This window comes from Python bivittatus, unplaced genomic scaffold (assembly GCF_059951505.1).
Source record: "Python bivittatus isolate LINGU-HERP-01145 unplaced genomic scaffold, Pbiv_v1 ctg000700_np1212, whole genome shotgun sequence".
Classification (NCBI taxonomy): Eukaryota; Metazoa; Chordata; class Lepidosauria; order Squamata; family Pythonidae; genus Python; species Python bivittatus.
In genome coordinates, this window is record NW_028277098.1 from 76249692 (window position 1) to 76267183 (window position 17492).

At 38.6% G+C, this 17492-nt stretch overlaps 1 protein-coding gene across 11 annotated transcripts in view; it reads left to right on the plus strand.

Moving 5' to 3' along the window:
• Positions 1-13612, plus strand: part of RALY (RALY heterogeneous nuclear ribonucleoprotein) — a 248357-nt gene extending 234745 nt beyond the window's left edge. For 7 of the 11 annotated variants that reach the window (XM_088153550.1, XM_088153553.1, XM_088153554.1 and 4 more), the window contains 5 exons: positions 246-296; positions 2794-2954; positions 7205-7318; positions 9043-9197; positions 11534-13612. In XM_088153550.1, the coding sequence (XP_088009676.1) occupies positions 246-296; positions 2794-2954; positions 7205-7318; positions 9043-9197; positions 11534-11620 (568 nt within the window). In that variant the 3' untranslated portion in view covers positions 11621-13612. Of the gene's footprint in view, positions 1-245; positions 297-2793; positions 2955-7204; positions 7319-9042; positions 9198-11266 lie in introns of all 11 variants that reach the window. The other 4 variants (XM_088153557.1, XM_088153555.1, XM_088153558.1 and 1 more) reach the window with 4 other exon arrangements.
• Positions 13613-17492: the final 3880 nt, after the last annotated feature.

Sequence of the window (17492 nt, forward strand, 5' to 3'; positions counted from 1 at the left end):
ACATTATTTCCCACAGACACTGCCAAATGCCTTGTTGTGTCCTGAAACACGTACAGTGGTAAATCTGAGTTCTCTGTGATGACATAGTTTTGCTTCTCTGAATCAGAGACTTATGTATCCAGAACACTTGGTTTCCTTCCAGATCTATGAAACTGAATCCTGCTATTTCACAATAGTTGCTACAAAAATGTAATTGGTGGGAAGCATAATACTAATCCTGTTCTCTTTTGTTTTATTTTTGAAAGCAGTGGCTATGACTTTGACTATGATTACTACAGAGATGATTTCTATGACAGGTGAGCAAATAAGAGAAGAACTGTGCTGTCACATTGATTGGCTCTTTACTTTTATTTTAAATAGAGTGAACATAACGAACAGGGGAACACTTTCATAATGCTTGTGCAAAGCAGATATGGATTGCTTGTATTTTCTACCCTACCATGGTTTTATTTTAGTAGCTGTTTTGCTTTTCTAAGCATATTGATCTTGCTCTATGGATGTAAAGATTTTTAAAAACGTGAACTTCAAAACGTGCATTTTTTAAAATAAAGCTTAATCTTTGCACAATCCTGTGCAGAAGTAAGTTCCAGTGAGTTTAATACAGTTTACTCATAGTACCATTGCAGGATGATACCCTTCATCTTGTTAATAAATTTAGGGCTCTGATATGAATGTTAAAATACTAATTGCAACATGCAATTTTGCACAATTTAGTCAAAATAAAACTAAGTTAAACAATATTAAAAATGTAACTGTTAGAGAAAGTTAAATTAGTGGAACATAACACACACATACTTTTGGAGTGAAGATCATTTCTGTGGCAGGGCAGGGCGCCTCCACAATTTTTTCAGTTTGGGTTTTAAAAAATAACAGCATACTTGTGATAAACTTTACTAGCTCTTGGTTTAGGATCTGTGATAGAAATAAGATGGCTGTGTGTGTTTTTTTATGGTAAGGTTTCTATTCCTCTAACAACTTACCAGACAGATGTTCCACATGTGTGCCTTTCCTAAACATGGAAATGCAGTGATAAAGTGACATGCCTTGAATTTCTGAATTATGTACAGCTACAGTATTAAAGAAATGTCTTACACTGTTTTTGTTAAGGAGGTTGCTCATCTGCAAAACTGACATTCTGTGGGGTGTCGATGGGGAATCCTTGACTCCTTCATTTATTTTTCACTTATTTTTTTGCATTTCACAAGAATTGCCTGCCCTGTAACAAAGAGGGGTCCTCCATAGGGTTCCAGCCAACCATGCTATCTGCCAGAGGACTCCATGATGAGGATTATCAGGGCTGCAAAACCCCAGAAGGATTACAAAAAAACTACTCTTCGCTGTCATCAAGGGGGTGTCCATCTTTTTGCAGCCCAGATATGGTAGCCTTGCCATTTTACCATTGCTACTTGACTAACCCCTTGATAGTCGCATTCTATGAACACCAAGCATGCTCAGTGTCCATTGGGGTCTTTTGCATCTTCCTTTGCAAACAGAATACAGACTATTCTCTTCTTGCCTAAAGCATTTTTTCTCAACCTTGGCAACTTTGAGATGTGTGGACTTCATCTCCCAGAATTCCCCAGCCAGTATGCTGGCTGGGGAATTCTGGGAGATGAAGTCCACACACCTTAAAGTTGCCAAGGTTGAGAAACACTGGTCTAAAGAATTGAGTTTAACTGAGTAAACAGTGTGACTGTCTTGTTTCTTTCTTTCCATTTCTGAGAAAATTATTTATATTTTATAATATAAATTTTTAGAAAATTATATTTCTGAGAAAAATAATAAAGATGCCTGAGTGTTTGTAAGCTACAGTTTGCCTCCAAAAGACTGACATTTTTTAACAAAATCAGAAAGTAGAAGGACCTAGATGGTAGCAGTAAGAAGAGGGTTTTTTGGGCCACTTCAGCAGCCATGAGCTACATAGGAAAAACTTTATTTTAACTTCTTAAATCCAACTAAGGATATTTTTTTTAAATGAATGAAAAACAAACTTCAAACCAATAGCAGATGGAGCACAAAGGTGGAACTACACGATTCCCCTGAGGTTACTGAATCAATCTCTGTTGAATCTGAGAAGAGCATTCGGTGCTTTTAAAGTTCAGCTTCGCTGTCCAGATCTATATGTTTTTATTACAGTCTATGTTCAGATGTTTGTTCTCTACCAAAGTTTGACATTTTTTCCAATAGGTCTTTCACTTCTTGTCGCCTCAACCTCTTTAGCTCTGTTAAAAGACCATGGTTATTAGTGCTGAGAAGAATCCAGATGCAATAGGTTAGGAAGCAGGGTTAAGCAATTGTTTTTCCTTGACTGCATGTAAAATGCATGTTGGCTGCATCTTAGGAAAAAGTTGTGTGGCCTGTTTTAAACTATGATTAGGCACCAGGTGACGAAAAGAAAAGATGCTAGGATGGGAGAGCAAAAGAATTGCCTGGGACGATCTGTCCTAAAGTCATGGGATTCGCTTAAATCTCAAATATAAATATTAAAGTGTTTTTTAAAATGAATTAAAAGTAATGATCTTGCTGTTATAGCAACCTATTAAATAAGTTCTCTGAGAGCTTGTCAGCATTAACTTGCAGGATAATGGATGAACAAAGTCTCCCCAGAACTTTAAGGATCAGCTACAATCTCTGATGGGTTTTACAGCCCAGGCAGGAACAGATAGCAGGAATGGATGAAATGCTGGCTCCCTCTAGAGGAGATCAATGGTTTTCATCTCTTGATGGGAGATGTTTGCTAATGCATCTGGCTGGGATCGCTACAGCAAAGCGTTTCTTCTGCTTCTGTTACAGACTCTTTGAGTATCGCGGAAGAGTCTCTCCCATCCCCAGGATGATTCCTGTGAAGCGGCCACGAGTCACCATCCCTTTAGTACGGCGTGTCAAAGCAACTATCCCCGTCAAGCTCTTTGCCAGATCTGCTGCTCTTGTGAACAGTTCAGCCAAATTAAAATGTAAGTTTCATGCTATTGTGCAGAGATAATGTTTGTAATGGTTTCAGACTTGCCTTTGAAATGAAATGCACAAGGGCAGACACGCATAGCAAATATAATTACTAATGAGTATTTTATGTATTATAAAACATTGTGTTTTTATTTTATTGAATTTATTACGATAGCTGCTTCCTATATAAGCACTCAAGGCTGCTTGCAACAATAAAACAAAAACACAAACATGAGAGTGAAAGCAATACAATTAAAATCAAAATTAAAATCAGTATCATTAAAATCAATACTTCAAAGCTTGGTGAAAAGATGCATTGTTTCCTTTTCTCTAAATATTAGGAGGGTGTGGGTCAAACATTTCTCCCTGGAAAGAGCATTCCACCATCCAGGAACCACAGAGAAGAAGGTCCTCTCCTGTGAACCAGATAGCTAAGTTTCTGGAGTGTGGGCATGTAATGGGCTATGAGAGTAACCTTGAGGAAGAGGAGGAAGAGCTGCAGCCAAAGCAATGGTCAGATAAGAGAAATCTGAGTCCAAAGGAGGAATGGAATTTGGGAAAACATCTCAGACTTGACCCTCCCTAGTTCTCTTTAAGATAAAGGCAGCGAGGGGGGAGGCACATTCAGAGTTGCAAGATTCTGTTTCTGTAACCCTATAATAAAAGTAGTTTTAGTATTCATAACTTTGGTGTTCAAGTCTGGTCTACCTCAAAGGGCTGGCATCAATCTTGCAACTCTTAATACTATCTTTCTAGAGAAAGCAGAAGATCCTGCTTTGGACTCAGTTTGCTCTTATCTGACCATTGTCTTGGCTGCAACCCTTCCTCCTGTTCCTCAAGGTTATTGTCACAGCTCATTACAGGGCATCTTCAAAAGGGCCTCACCTACTGATTTAACTAACATAGCAGGAGAAGCAGTCCTTTAGATAGAACTGTAGAGGTGAAAGGGTCAATTTATAGCAGCGTTTTTCAACCCTGGCAACTTTGAAATATGTGGACTTCAACTCCCAGAATTCCCCAGGAAGCCATGCTGGCTGGGGAATTCTGGGAGTTGAAGTCCACATATCTTAAGGTTGCCAGGTTTGAAAAACACTGATTTATGCTATCAAGTCCAACCCTCTGCCCAGTGCATGTATCCCAATTAAAATATTCCAGACAGGTGGCTGTCTAAGCCTCTATTTGAATGCATCCAAAGAAGAGAAGTCCATCATCTTTCCTAGTAATTGATTCCATCATTAAACTGCTCTTAGTATCCGGAAGTGTTTTCTAATATTCAGTTGGAATCTGCCTCCTGGCAACTTAAACTTGTTATTCTGTACTCTGGAACAAAAGAGAACAGGGCTTGAGCTTCTATATAGCATTGTTTGGAGTATTCAAAGAGCACTATCATATCTAACTTTTGCTGTATTTTCTCAAGACTAAACATATTTCTTCATAGGACTAAGTTTCTAGCATCCTGATCATCCAACAGCACCTATATCTTGTCTGGATTTAATTTCAGTGCTCTTTGATCTAGACTAGTGTTGTCCAAACTTGGCCACTTTAAGATGAGTGGACTTCAACTCCCAGAATTCCCAGAACATGGCTGGCTGGGGAATTCTGGGAGTTGAAGTCCACTCATCTTAAAGTGGTCAAGTTTGGACAACACTGATCTAGACCATGCTGGCTGGGGAATTCTGGGAGTTGAAGTCCACACATCTTAAAGTTGCCAAGGTTGAGAAACACTGATCTAACCATTACCAAAATTGAGCAATGTTCCTGGGAGTCAGATAGTAAGGAGTAGTAGAGTTAGGTTCACTAGCTTTCTGATGGTACCACTCTCCAAACCCACAAAGCCTTCCCCTAGCAGTTTCATATAGATGACCTAGGTGGCAAATATTAGTCTCCCAGACCACCTTCTGAATATATCCAGTCAGGAAAATCCTGAACCACTGCAAAAAAAAGAAGAAAAAGAAAAAATCCAACAGTGCTAGATAGCCCAGAAGGACATCATGGTCAATGGTTTCACAACCCAGCAGAAATCTAGGAAAACTGGCAAGGTTGCATTCTTCCTGTTGCAGTTTTCAGCATAGTTTGTCCACTAAGGTGACTAAAACATTATCAGTACCATCTTCCAGACAAAACCCCAGATGAAATGGGCCCAGATAATCAGTTTCATCCAAAGGCATCTGGAGCTGTGAGGGCACCACTTTCTTAGTCACCTTACCTAAGAATAGAATATTTGAGACTGGCTCACGAATAAGAGACCATTCAGGTCAAGGAAAGGCTTTTTTAATAAAGATCTTAGAACTGTTTCTTTAAGCAACCGGGAGCATATTTCATACCCAAGGAGGCATTGATCACATCCATTAACCATGGGGCTAGTCCCAACCTGGCTGATTTAATCCATTAGTATAGGCAAGGGTAGAGCAAGCTGATAATGATCTCTCCCAATTCTCTGTCCACATTCTTGAGAGTTAAGAACTGAAAAGAATCATATGAACAGGACAACTGGTTGCTTTTCATTTATTTATTAATATCACACTTTCTGCCCTCAGAGCAATAGTTGTAAAAATACAATTAAAATATACTGTTATAAACAATGTCAACAACAAATAAATGGAGCATTAAAAAATAGAATACATACTGACCACCGAGCAAAGGAAAAAAATACATTAAGCTAAATACTTGGTGAAAGACAAAAATATTTGAAATGCACAATAGGAGGAGCCAACTGGGTCTCTCTAGCACAATGTTTCTCAATCTTGGCAACTTTAAGCTGTTTGGACTTCAACTCCCAGAATTCCCCAGCCAGCCATGCAGTTGTTTGGTAACTATGGCCAGAAAGATTTGAATTCAAACTGTCACTGAGTAGCAGAAGACTAAATGGTTGGAGGAAGGAATACATGCTCTTGGTTGAGCTTCTTACAAATAAGGCGATGTTCAAATTATCATCTCTGTTTTAATATTGAACTAATTCTTAAACCAATGCACCTTATTTGAACCATACTGCACCCTTCATGCACAAGACTTTTGGGAAAAAATAAATAGGAAAGCACTACTTTCCTCCTTTCCTGAGGAGGAAAGTAAAACAGTCCAGTGAGTACAGAGTATGCCCAGCTTTGCCAGCATAGAAGATTGAGTGAAAATTCTAGGAAATTAAAGGCTGGGAAGTGAGGGGTTGCAAATGGTGTGTCTTGAAAAAAACAATAAATAGAAGAGAAGAGGAGCTCAAGGTTGAACTGTGGAGTCCTTGGGGTTCTCTGAGCTTGGTTGTTTTCTTGCAGACATTTTGTTACCTGGCTAGGTAACATCTTACTAGTGCACTGAAGGTGTTATCTAGCTGGGTAATGAAACATCTGCAAGAAAACAACCAGCTCAGAGAACTGCAAGGACTCCACAGAAAAAAGGAATGAGTGGATAGAGTCCAAAGGAGTCGTGCATCCTTCAGCAAGAGCTGACTTATGAGGCCATCTGCCCCAAATAGCCTACCTGGACACAAGAGGGAGGTATCAGTGGGCTCGGGGAATACAGAGCTTTGCAGAAAAGAAATACATTGGTTAAAAAAAATCCAAGGAGGGCAAAAAGAAAGAAAGAAAGAAAGAAAGAAAGAAAGAAAGAAAGAAAGAAAGAAAGAAAGAAAGAAAGAAAGAAAGAAAGAAAGAAAAAGAAAAAGGAGCATATATTTGTGTTTGTGTGTGCATAAGCATCATTTCATCAGGCATTTCACTTTTTCTCCTGCTAAGTAGTTGTGCAAATTAAAAATGAAGGGGGAATTCCTTGTTAAAGTTCAAGGCATGAGGTGGAAGATTCTTCTTTTCTTTTGCTTTTTTATTGACTCAGAGTTGCAAACCTTGTACCTCATTGAAGTTGTGAGAGTGTGGCAAGAGGTCATTCTAAAAATTAATAAATGAACTCTGTGATAACTGAGATATCTTCTATCTACAATATCACCATCTTGCCAGAGTCATTATAGCACAGGGCTTCCACACCCTTAAGTAGCTGTGCACTAGCATTTAGGTTTTGGTAGCTTATCCCATTCATGGTGCACTCTGATGGGAGAAATGGTACCTGCCAAAATTCTCCTGTCTTCTCCTCAGCTATGAAAGGCAAACGAGACCCTGTCCTATACTGAACCCAATAAGCCCTTATTGTGACGGACGCCAAGCAGGACCTGCAACTGAAAGGTATATATGAAGTATCATTAAATCTCTGCTCAAGAAAATTGCTAATTTGTACCATACAGAAGAATAAGGTTTTCTTCCTACTTTTGTCTTCCAAGTGAAATGCAATGAACTGCAGACAATTAAAACTGAGCTGACCCAGATCAAATCCAACATTGATGCTCTCTTGGGCAGATTGGAGCAGATTGCTGAACAACAGAAAGCACCTACAGGTTAGTTGGCTGATTGCAAATGTCCCATCAATAACACCAAGACACAGTGGAAGTTCCAGTGCAGAAATTCAGTGCCAGTTTCCTAGTACTGTCTGACCTTCCTTTCTTTGGGACATAGGACCTTGTGTTCTTTTTGCAATTACATTTCAGCTGTGATGTCCTTGTTCTATTCCTAAGAGCTAGTGCAGTTTTTTCCTTCCCCAACTACAGCACCCATCATCTCCAGCCAGCAAGGGCCAAAGTGGATGATGACTAATGGAGTTGTAATCCAATCTGTCTGTAGGCACCATATTGGGTAAAGCTGCACCAATGTTATTATTAAATATAAATGGTTGTTTCTAGACAATCTAAACTATGGACATACTGTATTTCACTGGCATTTATATTATAAAGATTGTAATAGCAGAACAAGACCAAATAGCCCTTGGAAACCTGTGATTTCAAAAAACTGTCAGGCTTCCCATATGAATATAAAACTATTTGGAGGCTCCCCTGCTGATTTTTTGTCCTTGAGAATATATTTTCATGGGTTAGCTTTACTAGTAGAGGGCACAGATACTGATAGGAATCTCTAACCCAGCAGATTACATAGCCCAAAACATCTGAAGGACACCGTTTCCCTATTCATAGATTGGCAATGTGCAGTCTTCCAGAAGTTGGGTTCCAATTTCCATCATTCTTAGTCAGCATGGTCAATTGAGATGGGTTGAAGGGAGCCACAATCTAGTTCAGTGTTTCTCAGCCTTGGGAACTTTAAGATGTGTGGACTTCAACTCCCAGAATTTCCCAACCAGCATGGCTGGCTAGGGTATTCTGGGAGTTGAAGTCCACACATCTTAAAGTTCTCAAGGTTGAGAAACACTGATCTAGTTGTATCTGGAAGCCCAACAGGCTTTCCACCCTTGTTCTGCTTCATATCTTTAAATGACAGTAAGCACCTGGATGATTTTTGCTATCACTGCCTATCCCCTACTATAACCAACAGTAGATTTAACAAAAGAAAAAAAAAATTCTAATTAGTTTTCATTTCTTCACTTTCTCCTGATGCAGCCTAAAGCCCCAAAAAGGTAATTCACAGTGCTTCCAGACCATGCCCAGTTTAATTTATGGGCTGCATTCACCCAGCTTAACCTGTTTTTTTAATTGTCCCATTTTCTGGTTTTACATAATATATTGAACCATAAACAAATCAAATGCCCTGGATTCGTACAATATACTAAGCCCCAATGAGACTAACTAGGTTTGTTACTGACTTGGTTAACCATGACATATAAACAAAGCCAAAAAATATTTGGGAGAATGCTTTTCTCTAAGCTTGCACTCTATGATATTAATCTCAGGCTATAGTTTACAATAAGCACCTATTAAATGATAAAAGGGAAAGAAACGAAGTGGTATTTGTCTTGGCAACCTTGGGAAACTGCCAGGATCACAGGCCCTGTCAGGACTCATCGCAGACATTTCTCCAGATGTTCCTTTCATTTCTTTTTTCTTTCTGACAAGGTGTTCGTAGTATTTGAGTCCAGGCACCATTTTAATTTTTCATAATGCTCCCAGTGTGGCAACATACAGGGACACTTGGTGAATTTCAATTAGTTTCCAGCTTGGATTCCTGATATTTGGGGATGCCCAGATAAGCCAAATAAAGCCTACCAACAAAGCAGAGTTTGTTGAAAAGGCCTTCTCAAATCACACAGATATTTTGTCTTTTGCATTTTTTGCAGAAGTTAGGAAAAAAGCAGATGGAAACAAAAGTGAAATTTCTCAAGAAGACACAGCGTCAGAAGCAGACATGAACACAGAAGAACCATTAAATGGGGAAGAAGAAGAAGAAGAGGAGGAGGAAGGTCTTGTGCAGGATGACTGTGATGATAAATTGGTAAGAATATAATACATGTAGCTCAGAGCTGAACTGTGGAGTCCTTGGTGCTCTCTGAGCTTGGTTGTTTGCTTGCAGACATTTCATTACCTGACTAGGTATCCTTATCCAGAATCAGCGCTCCAGAAACACAATCCAGTGCTTACCAAAATTAGTAAGAGGCAGAAGGAAAGTATTTTTCTTCCCACCTGTGTGATTTACTTTGGATTTAGACCATTATAACAGTGTTCAGACTTCAGTGGAAAGTAATATTTCCTCCCATACCTTTAACAGATAATTATTTCTTAACATTATAATGAATTACAGCCAGATTATATCCTTTCCTGTTCATTTGGGGAAAGTTGTCCAAACAATGCTTGATGTATTGATGCTAAAGAATGAGATTTTGTCTTTCAAATTTGCATCATCAGTGAATTCAGGTTTTGTCTGTCAGTCCTTAGCTAATAAAAAAAGCTTTGACACCAGAGAATTTACCTTCAGATATATTATTGTCTGAATATAAAGATGGGAATGAAATTATAGTCCTCCCAACAAATTTAATGCATAACGATGCAAAAGAAATAAGCTATTTAATGGGAAAGGAAGAGTGGGAAAGGTGAACCACTAACTTCTTTTAAAAACTGACCACCGCAATGGCACCTTTTAAAGACAGACTTGTAAGTATAAAAGTGGGTGTTGGATTAGGACTGAGAATCATATCACATACTAGTCAATGATACACATGTATCTTGAGCTGGTATCAAAAGTTGACATTGCTATCCACTTGCCAAGGCCATGTTGAGTTGATACTTACTTCTTGGCCCCCCTTGGTATTTAGTCAACAAAACAGATGAACAAACTGTAAGAGCAAGGAGGAGAAATCTTCATCCTCCTTGCTGTTTATTTTTTTTCAGCTGCCTCATTTAAATAAATAACAAGAGACACCAGGAGGAGTAGAAATCTTTGCATACATGCTCTCTATTCATGCTATCTATCTCCAAGATGTGGTGCTAATGGCACCCAGAAGAAGATAAATGAATGGAAATAAATAAATAGAAATAAATAGAAAGAAGGTGGAGAAAAAGGTCTTATAGATCTTGTCCAAGGCTCCTATGGCTCAAACTATAGATCATAATTCTATTTTCCTACCTCATATGTTGTTCCCCTAGATCTGCTGGTGTTGTTCAGGACCATGAAGCTCTGCTTGTACATTGAAATAATATTCCCCTTATCTGTTTAAAGATTTTTAAAACGCTTAAGTTGAAACTGGAGATTAAGTGTCCCCTTTATATTATAAAGAAATCCAACCCATTTAATATGACCAACATTTGGTCATGTGTCTGGCATAGAAATAGCAAGCTTCACACCCCACATGTTTCATCACAACTCAACATGCATATCAGTGAAATGGGACAGAATATACTGTCCAGGAGGACACTACCTGTTATGATTCTACTGTGAATATAAATAAATAAATTATTCTTTATTCTTATCCCATCTTATTGTTTTTACTTTTTGATGGCAGATAGACTCTAAATATTTAAGTAAATAAATGCTTGAAGGGTTACCTAGTTCAAGTTGATTTGAAGATAGAGAGCAGAGTCCTTAAACTGCCAAATAGCAGATCAAGCAGGCACAGAAGTCACCTGGCTGGTGTTCCCTATTACAATAAGAAGTATTTCATTTCTATCTAAAATTTGGTAATTCTTTCTACCTAAATTACAACAATTAAAGCAAAAATTTTACTTACATAGAATAAATTAGCATGTATAATCCAAATAGTATGCAAATATATGCCCTTTTTTGTCCTTTGGGGGTTGATACATTTTCTGTTATTTGTTGATGCTTAAGTGGCCAATCTAAGGAAGAAGATACAGGGAGGATCTTACAAATTCTTTATTTAAGAATAAGTCCCTTTTAGTTTAAATGGACTTAACTTTTGAGCAGATGTATATAAATGTATACTTTTAGGAGTGTCTTTCATTATATCTTTTTCTTTCTTTCTTTCTTTCTTTCTTTCTTTCTTTCTTTCTTTCTTTCTTTCTTTCTTTCTTTCTTTCTTTCTTTTTCTTCTTCCTCTGCTTCTTCAGGAGAATAGCCATTTCACATATGTGGAAGATTCCAGCCTACAGTAATTAGGTATATTCTAAAACATGCAGATTCCATTCATGACAGCAAAATCCCACTGAATTATATAAAATAATATGTATTTAATTTTTCATATTTTGATTTAATAACACTTGCTTAAGTTTCATTTTCTTTTCTCCTTGTTTGAGAGGTTCCTTTCTTGGCAAAATATTTCCTGATTTTATTCATTTATACCATGTTATTTATTTTTTTGTGGTGGTGGATGACAGAAGGACTGCAACATACATCAGGTACCACAGGCATATACGGGACATTACCTGCATTTTCATACTGACATCCCATTGATATTGTCCTGAAACTATCACTCAGCTGCCTTGCTGCTAACATGAAAAGAAACAGAAAAGGAAGAAGAGGGGAAATTACGGAAAAGATGGTGAAAGAAACTTCGGCCTACAAGTGATTAACCAATCAGCAGCAGTGTTGTCTTTCTCTATCCCTTGACAGCCATTGGGCTACATAATTCTATTTTTATGTCAACCTTCTCTACTTACTGCATCTATTAATATTTGCCCTTGGTATTTCATACAAAGGTAGAGGAAATATTATATAAATTCAAAATAATAAACCAATTACTTTTTTTTCTCCCCCGCCTTCCTTCACTTAGCATGTCAGCACAACAGCAACAAAAAGAGGGAGGAGCACAAGAAGTTAAAACTTGTCTTGACATGTTGAGCTGGACAAATGTTGACATGCAGGGCTGCCACTGGGTCTCTGCCTGGAATTCAAAAGGAGACCATGGACCAATATCTCCAAGCACTTTTGTAGGACACAGGAAAGTTGCCATCCCCATTGACTGTCATCACTACTCCCACTACACACACACCCCACACACCCCACCCCCTTCATTGTACTACACTTGGAGCCTTGTAATCAGTATCCACTACTGAAACTGATTTTGTATTGAGAGATGAAAAGTTGAGCTTTTTCTTTCTAGTGGCAGGAAAAGAAACAGTCTGTAGAAAGTCTACTTTCTTGAGGCAAGAGGGACTGTGGTGTGTAATAAGAGTGCTATTCCACACTATACAATGTGTGGTTTTGCATTTGAAATCCTGACCGTGCCTGGTTAATCAGGTTGCCTCCTAGTGGTCCATTTCTTTTGTTAGCCTTGGTCCAGTGCAGCTTCCTACAGTGTTGCATTAGGAGCACACCCTTTATCCTCTGAGATATCACCTGGTGAGATGAATGTGGTTGTTATCAGGTCTCTTTTCACAGAAGTAAAACAATCCTCCATCCAGTTTCCTAAAGATTAGGAAGGCAAATAATTGTTCTATATTATAGAAGCAGAAAGGAACACTGACTAAAGTTGGGACATACAGCATAACAGGTACACATATTTTGACCCAAGCATTTCATAAGAAGGATTATGAATGAAATATTCACTTTATGACTCAGCCATGCAGCCATTAAGGTTCCAAAATATAATTTACAGTTGTTCATCTCAAGGGTTCACAAAATCTAGCCTTGAAGACTCAACAAGGGCAATTGAAGACATAGATAGCACAGTGTGTCCTGATTTTTTTAATTACAAGAGACCTAAATGCAAAAGAAAAATATATTTCTTCTCTGTTGACCTTTTTCTGACATGCAAGTTTATTTATTTATTTATTTATATTTCAAATTTGTCACCGCCCATCTCACTGCAGAGCAACAAATACTTTCAACCAGCCCATACTCTGAAACACAAAAAATATTGTGTGGTTTATTAAACTGAAATCTCCTACAAAATTGTATTATCCTTCATTATCTTTGTTTTTCAAGATCCCCTTCTTTGTACAATAAGATGGTTTATTCCTAATTGCCAACTTCAAAAATAGATGGAGTGTTGGTTGCTTACCAGAGTAATCCAGTGTTTCAGACTCCAACTATTATTCAGGAAAGCAGGGTGTAAATCACATTTTCATACAGGCCAAATTCAGAAGATCTGATCCTACCCTTCTTTCTAAGGATTTCTGCTGGAAGATATACAACCAGATATAAGGAATTTCTCTCCTTCAGGACATGTTAACAGATGATTGCGTCTCTCAAAGCACAGAAATTTACAACAATTTCTTTGTTGAAAATACAAGTTACAAACAGGCAAGCATTGTTTTTCTTTCGTTCTCTTTCTCCTGTTGGGTCTTCTCTATTAGCTTATCCTGCAAAATTTGGCCACTTTGGTGTCCTGAGCTATTTTCAAAATGCTTCCTAGACTTTGTTTTGCTATGAACCAACTGCAGGACTGAAGAATGGAAGAAATTGGGTGGGGGGATTTGTACATAAAATCCTGTATAATAAAAGGAGGAACTTGATTCATTGTGTAGCTCAGCATTTATTTATTTATTTATTGGTTATTTAAATAAGATACATTCCAAGATATTCTATTGGTTTCAGGCTACCTCTTCATCATATGGGATATTTTGATTCACACTACTAATGCATATTTTCTTTGAATCTTTTGCTGTCTGGGTTGCTCCCTTATTTAACGTACATTAAAAATGCTGTCCAGACCAAACTATAAGTAGAAGCTACCACAATAAATGCTTGGAGTTCCAGCTGCACTCTTTTCCCAGATACTCCATTCCAATTTCTTCCCTCATCCTGCTATCAACCATCATCCAATATTTCAGATCCATTGAGCATATTCAATACTCAGAGCTGTTTTGGGGTTCTCCATTATGTCCCCTCATTTGCATTTCTGCCAAGATTCAGTTTTATTATATGCTTTTTCTCTGTATCATGAAAACCATATATCCCTTCCATCTAATGAAATCAAAGTGACACACAAAAGAAATTAATCATACTACTACTAAAGATTGAAAACAAATGTTTACATTTTCTCATTTCCTTTTTAAAAAAGAAAATAATAAAATTTTATTCTATTTCTTGTGAAATTGGTCTACTGCCCAGGGTGGAGAGGGGAAAAAAAGCTGATTTTCCTAGCCACATACCACAAAACTGCAAGACCAAGAGATATAGACTAAAAGGGAAAAAATGAAATAATGAAATAATTTGCAAGGAAAACAGCAAAGGCTCTGAGAGCCCTGTCTCTCTCACACACCAGGGTGAGGGGGAAGACACTAAGTGAGATATTCTTCTGGAGGATAGGTGATGGCAGCAGTATCTACCAAGCTTTATGCCAAGAAAGCGGAGCTCAGAAGTGTAGGCCCAGAGCACTTCTGGGACAGGTGGTCTGAGACCCCCAACCTTTTCACTCTACAAGCTTATGCCACTGCAACCTCAAAATGTGAAATTTCTTCTGCTTCAGCCATTCTGTTGTACATTTCCTTGTTAAGCCATCCTGCATAACCTATATTTACTGGAGCTTCAACCCTGATATTTTCCTGTAGAATTTGCTGGTACAATCCAGAAGCCATTGTTTCCTCAATGGTTGTGAGCTATCTGGGTCCTGAGGCTGTAAAGCAGTTCCAAACCATGGTACGCTGCCATGCTTCATGGTTGGGATGAAGTTCTTTTGTTGGAATGCACTGTTCCAATTTTGCCACACATTTCTCATTATTGCCAGAAAATACCACTTTTGTCTCCTCTGTCCACAGAATACTGTTCCATTAGCTTGGTGTATCTTCCAGGTGGTTGTTAGCAGACCTCAGTTGAGTGGCAATGTGCTTTCTGGACAGCACTGTTCTTGGTATGCTTCCATGCACACTATTGTTCATTATTATACCTAAAGTCCACTCATACACACTGTAAGAACCGCGGTACTCAGTTCCCAATTAAAGCAACTCCCATTGATACCAATACATGTTCAAAAGAAAGTTCATTTATTGGAAAGTAGTGAACAGCTCTAAAGCATTGCTGGAACTGAGTCCCACACGCACCAAAACTTAGTTTTACCTCACTCCCATTTCACCCCCCCCCCCCTTCTGCCTTTGAATCTCTCTTGCGCATGTCAAAGATTCTCTTCGGTTCTCACACTGGTACAACCTTGGGCATTCCTGAGAGCCAGATAATAGTCCATCTGCGCCTAAGGGTTAACCTTCCAACCTTCCCTCCCTTCCTCCCCATCACTGTAATGGCAGAAATGAAGCAAGCAAACTAGCAGTGCGAGCGATTGATTGTGAAGATTCTGGCATGCCGCCCCTCTGGGAAAAAAAAAATCAGTTTCAGACTTCATGGAAGGCAACCTGTAGAGGGATTAGATAGAGAAGTAAAATATAGGTACATTTTTACAACATGAATAAATTCATTATTTTGGCTTGTCAGGGTACTTCTTGTAGAAGTCCTTAATCAACTGTGGTGCCCGCACATGGTTTTTTGCTACCCACTCACACTGAGACTTGGGAAAATGCTTCAATTGAATGAGGAATTGTATGTTTCCTCTGTGTTTTCTGGCATCTAAAATCTCTTTTACTTCAAGGTGCTGCTTGCCTTCAATCATTATAGGGTCTGGTGGTAGTTGTGCCACGTGCCACTCTGGTGATTCTTTGTAAGGTTTTGAGAGGCTACAATGGAATACTGGGTGAATTCTCTTAAGATTCTTAGGCAACTGTAGTCAAACTGTAACAGGGTTAATGACTTTACTGTAAAAGGTCCCACAAACTTGGGTCCTAATTTCTTCGATGGTTGTAGTGTTCTGGGGTACTTTGTTGATAAATACACTTTGTCTCCCACTTTCCATTCCTTTTCAGGGGAGCACTTGCAATCTGCATGTTTTTGGAATTCTCCCTGGCACCTTCCAATGCCATTTTAATTATCGGCCAAGTATCTGTCATTTTTTTGATCCATTCATCTACTGAGGCCACTTGAGTAGATTCCTGGGGAAGTCCTGGGATAGCCACAAAATCCTGCCCGGTGGCCACTTTGAACAGGTTAAACCCAGTACTCTGATGTACAGCGTTGTTATAAGCCACTTCAGCAAATAGCAGGAGTTCTGCCCAATTGTCCTGCTGATAATTTACAAACCATCTTAAATACTGTTCTAATACAGAGTTCCAGCTATATGTAAGAACCACGGTACTCAGTTCCCAACGAAAGCAACTCTCATGGAAACCAATGCAGGTTCAAAAGGAAAATTCCTTTAATGGAAAGTAGTGAACAGCTCTAAAGCATTGCTGGAACTGAGTCCCATGCGTGCCAAAACTTAGTTTTACCTCATAACCCATTTCACCCTCCCCTTCTGTCTTTGAATCCCTCTTGTGCATGTCGAGGATTCTCTCCCGTTCTCACGTTGCTATGACCTTGGGCATTCCTGAGAGCCAGATAATAGTCCATCTGTGCCTAAGGGTTAACCTTCCAACCTTCCCTCCCTTCCTCCCTGTCACTGTAATGGCAGAAACAAAGCAAGCAAACTAGCAATGCAAGTGATTGATTGCGAGGATTCTGACACACACTAATATTAGATAATTAAGAATTGCCTACAAATCATTTCTTATAACCCTGGGATTCTTTATGATCTCCCCATCTTGTTCATGGAGTGATTTCTGTTGGATCACTCCTGGAAAAAGTAACAAAAGTAACAATGTGCTTTTTAAAAAAAATTGACCACTATCTGCCTATGAATTGATGGAGGCCAAAATCTTAGATAATGGTTCTGTATTTCTTTCCAGCCTCATGAGCACCAACAACCCTTTTTCTGAGGTCTGCAGAGATCTCTTTGGTCAGGCATAAACCACTTCCTCAAATCTACATGGTAAAGAGCAGGCTTCAATAGGGACAACCAATGTCTGGGGCTTTTTAATAGAGACCTCTCAAATTCATCCCTGATTATCACCTCATAAATTGGAATATCTATCTCAATTTACCCCATTGTTATCCTAGGACTTCCTATACATTTTTTGACAAGAACAGAGAATGTTGTCTTAATATGTTCAATAAAGACATGGTACATATTGTTTAAGACCTTTATATCTATTAATAGAACTTAACAGAAGCCCTAATCACATTACAGATCCCAGTTCTACAGGTTTATAAATATTTCTAAAAGGTTCACAAACTTTTGCCCATAGCTGGACCTCAGAACTCATCCCAAAAGCCACATTTAGAATATTAAGAACTTGTGGCTGCTATGAGGACTTATCCATTCAAATGTATGTTGCTACTGTGGGTAGACAATCACAAACAAAACATCGTCAAGGAGCCTGGTAGGTACTAATAGGGTTCCACTAGGTTTTCAGCTGATCCACAGCATAGTAAAAACACCAGTCCTACTCCCACCTGAAAAACAGCTGCAGC